A 4526-nucleotide genomic window follows, 5' to 3' on the forward strand; every position below is an offset into this window, starting at 1 on the left:
CCAAAAGGCATAACAGTGAACTCAAAATGCCCGTACCGAGTACGAAAAGCTGTTTTCAAAACATCGTCTTCCTTGATCCGAAGCTGATGATATCCGGATCTAAGATCAATCTTGGAGAAGACCCTAGCTTTCTGTAGTTGATCGAACAAATCCTCAATACGCGGTAACAGATATTTATTCTTGATCGTGACCTAGTAGAGTATTCAATAATCAATGCACAACCTCAAAGATCCGTCCTTCTTTTTCACGAACAGAACAGGAGCCCCCCAGGGTGACACACTAGGGCGAATAAACCCCTGAATCATAAGCTCCTGAAGCTGCTTTTTCAGCTCTTTAAGCTCTGCAGACGCCATACGGTACGGAGCCTTCAAGATGGGTGCGGTGCCGGACAACAAGTCAATACAAAACTCCACCTCTCGGGGAGGAGGAAGACCAGGCAACTCTTGGGGAAAACGTCGGGGTAATCGCGTACTATATCCAACTCGCCCAGGGGGATAAGTGTCTCAACTGACTGAATAAGATTCACGAGAAAAGCGGAACATCCCTTCCGTAAGAAGCTCTGCGCTTGAAATGCTGAGATCATCTTAGTCTCCCGCACCGGCCGTGGAATCCGAAATTGCACCCTCGAAGAGCCTGGAGGAGACAGAGCAATTCTACCCTCACGGCATAAAACCTTGGCATGGTATTTGTGCAACCAATCCATGCCCAGGACAATATCAAACTCAGACATCTCGAGCAGAATGGCACAGGCTGGCATATGTCGCTCGGCCACGAGCACATCTAAATCTGGCAAGTAGGTGACGCAAATTGTATTCTTCCCGATCGGATTATAAACATCTAAAGCAGAGTCTAATCGAGATACAGGCAATTTCAATTGTGCAGCAAAACTTGCAGAAATAAACGTGTGAGTGGCACCACAATCGAAAAGAACAAAAGTTGCACGATATGCAACTAAAATCGTACCTTGCACGAGATCTTCTTTAGTCAACTGCTCGGTCGTAGCTGTATAGACTCGCGCATGAGCTTTCTTCACGCCGTTGGTCTGTGGCTGCTCTGGCTGGGTCAATGATGGTGCCTGCAGCTGCAGGGGAGGCAGGGACGCACCAGTGGCCTGCCTGAATTCGTTTGCCGCCTTCTTGCGGCAATCGCGGATGAAATGGCTCATCTTGCCATAATATAAACAGTCGCCTGTCTCGCGGGGACAAGGTTGGCCTGCGTGAAATCTCCCACACTTACCGCAAGCTCCACTAGGAGGTCGTCATGGCGGACGGTACTGGTTTCGCTGCCTTTTTGTCGGGGGACTTGACAGTTTCTCTCCTTCCATCTTTACAGGCAGAACTGGCTGCTTACCTCCTTCAATTTTGACAGGCAACAACGGTTGCTTGGCCTGACTGCGTGGCTGCATCCGTCTTCGATCGCCACCTGTCAAAGGTGGCTTCTGGGTCTGAATGCTCTTGGAACGTTCCCATTCGTCATTGAGGAAAGCAGTTGTCTCGACAACCGCTGCTAAGGTTGCAGGCATGTTAGTAAGAACTTTGTGCTTGAGTCCTTCCTTCAGGCCTCTGATAAACTTCCTTACCCATTCACGCTCATCTTCGAAGAGGTTGGGACAATGCCTCTCCAGCTGTTGAAACTTGGCCGCATATTCATTCAAAGTCGAGCTGCCCTGACACAGCTCCAAAAACTCAATCTTCTTTTTCTCCCTTACACGAGGGAGAAAATAATTGTCGAGAAATGCCTTTCTGAAGGTCTCCCAAGGCACAATGCCGATGCTTGAGAAACGAATCATGCGGGTGGTATCCCACCAAATACGAGCCTCATCCTTTAAACGAAAGGACCCAAATAAAATCTTTTTCTCCTCAGGAACTGTGAGGACGTCAAAGACTCGCTCAATCTCACTGACCCAATATTCTGCCTCATCCGGGTCTGCTCCACTGGAAAAAACAGGGGGATCCAACTTTAAGAATTTCTCGAAAGAGACCCCCTGCTCCGGAGCCTGACTTCTCTGCGTAGTCCCTTGATTTCGGATTGCTTCGGCTAACGCATTTAGAGAATCCATAATGAATCCTCTGCGTTCAAGCCCATCCTCTGACAAATCCTCATCTGGTCGACGAGCCATCCTTAAAAACACACATAAAATACGTCAGAATACACCAAGATAATTAAGAAACAAGAGATATTTTATAGATCTTCAAGTCACCGCATATACAAAAATCTCAGCGATGCTGGTATACAAGCCAAAAGAAAGAACTTTATCCGCATGAGAGTTCACAGCCTCTCTTACAAAAATTAAACAAAGATTTACAAACACTCCCTTCTAGGGACGTTCAAACTGGCAAAGATATTCTCTCTTATTCTCCGTACGCCTAAACCTGCGTCGAGGGACAAAAGGGAGCGGCTCATCCGAGGGAACTTCCACATCATACATCAGAGTCGAAGGTGTATAATCCAATGAAGCCGAACCACTAGTAGACGAATCTGAAATATTGATTGGAAAATCAACACTATGAATTGGGAGAGCAGGGCCCTCAGAGATTACTGAGGGCGAAGGTTCGAGGACCGCCAAACGTAAATCTGGCACATTAAGGTCAGGGATGACAGCTTCAACAGAATCTTGAACTACGGTTGCTTTATCCTGCTCTTCTTTAAGGAGACAAAACTCTAAGGTGTATCCAGAATCGCCACAAAAGACGCACTCAAGTAGTACAAGGGCGGGACCACTACCATCCAAAAATTTCGGCGTAGCTTGCCGGCCTGCCTGGACTTGCAAGGGTAGAAGTCCTCTCATCCGAACATATACCGAAGACCAAGTTGCTGCCAAAGGTACCTAAAATTCTGGAGGCAGTGGGCTACCTGTCTCATCTGTGAAGACCAGTGGGGGTGGGCGATTAGCCCAACACTCTTCCCAGGACACCATACATCCTCCTCTCTCAACATGGAGGCCCCTACCTCTAACCGAACGAGCGCGCATTCGGCGCCCATCCCTACCGTGGTGGCCACTCGGACCAGCTGACGGATCCATTACACACAAGTACTGTTCAAAGTAAAAGCAATGCATTAATTTTATCAAAGCAAGAAAATTAAACGTCTACTTACAGTGCGGTGGGAAGCTCGATGGTCAAGGCTCAACCGTTCTCGTCCTGGCTCTGATACCAAAAGTTGTAACGCCGCAAAAGTTCGACTCGAGAAAAAAGATTTGCATAGAAATACCTTTAAGAAAATCAGAGTTTTGCAACAAGGATTTTCGAAGATACCAAAGGGTTTTAAAAACACGAGTCAATTCTTCTGGGTACGTTAGCAAAAAGACTCATCGCGAATACATGTTCATTTTTCTAAGCCAAAATAGTGAGCAGAGAATAAAAAGTACAGTCATAAAAGAAAGAGTTTCATTTATACAAGGCCGAAGGGTGTCCACCCCCAAAACAACAAAAGGTACAAAAAAGAAAACCAAAAGCTAGTGTGTCGACGAGAGAGGCAAAGCTTCGACCACGTAGCATCTGCACCACCGCCTATAAAAAGAGCTACCTGTCACCTACACCTATAAAGAATGGGGTCAGTCCTGAAAACTGGTAGGTACGCAAAAGAAATTAAATGAACTAATCTAAAGCATGCTTGAACAGAAGCAAGCAAAAACAAATATCATCTACACAAGTAATCAATAAGATTAATATAACATAAATTCAAGCAAACTAGTGGTACAATGATATCAATGTAACCGTAAGCAATCATAACCAAGCTTATCATGCATACCTTCCAACTATCGTAAACAACAGACGGATAGTAAGGTAAAAGCAAGCAGTACGAAAATAAATAATTGTGAGCATGCCATATTGTGATCTGATTATTATCTGGACAATATGGGTACGCACAATGTATAAACGTAGAAATAGCCGAGATCCTTTCGGGGGTTCATTATGCTATGTATTTTATTATACCCCGAAGGACTGGCTGAGTCCGCTCTTAAGGGAACGACCTGTGGCCGAGAGAGCAAGTCCCCAAAGGCTAGAAAGGGCCCATGGATGCATCCAACTTCTGCAGAAGTGCCGGGCGACCACCACCTAGGATACTTATGGTGACGTCATTTCCCCTACCTCCGATGACTGGGGAAGCCGGATCTTTGCCCGACATGGCCATGAATGACCTGTCCACCGGAGGGTTTGTACCATCCATCCTCTCTCTTGATGAACCAGCCCGAACAAGCACGATGAAGGGTTATTCATCATCATCGCCTGGCTCGAATATGCTCTGGTCTACTCGACCCACTCGAGCATCTTGCCTGTGAAGGCGCATGTTTCATTTATTGAGATGTCCAAAAAACAAAACATGAAACTCATTTACTTTGTGCTACACATCATAGCATCACATAGTGCTGCCAAGAGACGCGGCTGAATTTATAGCCACATGTCAATTCAAAAGAACTCAAGTACTGACAGCAATTTCTAATGGTACCTGCGAGGCAAAACAATAGCACAATTGAAGTCTATATGGCACAAGCATGAAAATGGGTCAGCATAAGCAAGTAAGGC

General features: G+C 46.0%; 1 protein-coding gene across 1 annotated transcript; it reads right to left on the reverse strand.

Annotated features, from left to right (window-relative positions):
- Positions 1–367: 367 nt before the first annotated feature.
- On the reverse strand, positions 368–1165 carry LOC149827156 (uncharacterized). The gene has a single exon (XM_090018450.1). It carries the CDS (start codon positions 1163–1165, stop codon positions 368–370), a length of 798 nt encoding a protein of 265 aa, XP_089874576.1.
- Between the last annotated feature and the right edge of the window lie 3361 nt (positions 1166–4526).

The sequence above is a fragment of the Nuphar pumila genome, chromosome 10 (genome assembly GCF_984573655.1).
Source record: "Nuphar pumila chromosome 10, dmNupPumi1.hap1.1, whole genome shotgun sequence".
Taxonomy (NCBI): Eukaryota; Viridiplantae; Streptophyta; class Magnoliopsida; order Nymphaeales; family Nymphaeaceae; genus Nuphar; species Nuphar pumila.

What these genes read in the sequence shown, in the direction of transcription:
- LOC149827156 (XM_090018450.1), bottom strand. Translation starts at nt 1,165, where the DNA reads ATGAGCCATTTCATCCGCGATTGCCGCAAGAAGGCGGCAAACGAATTC.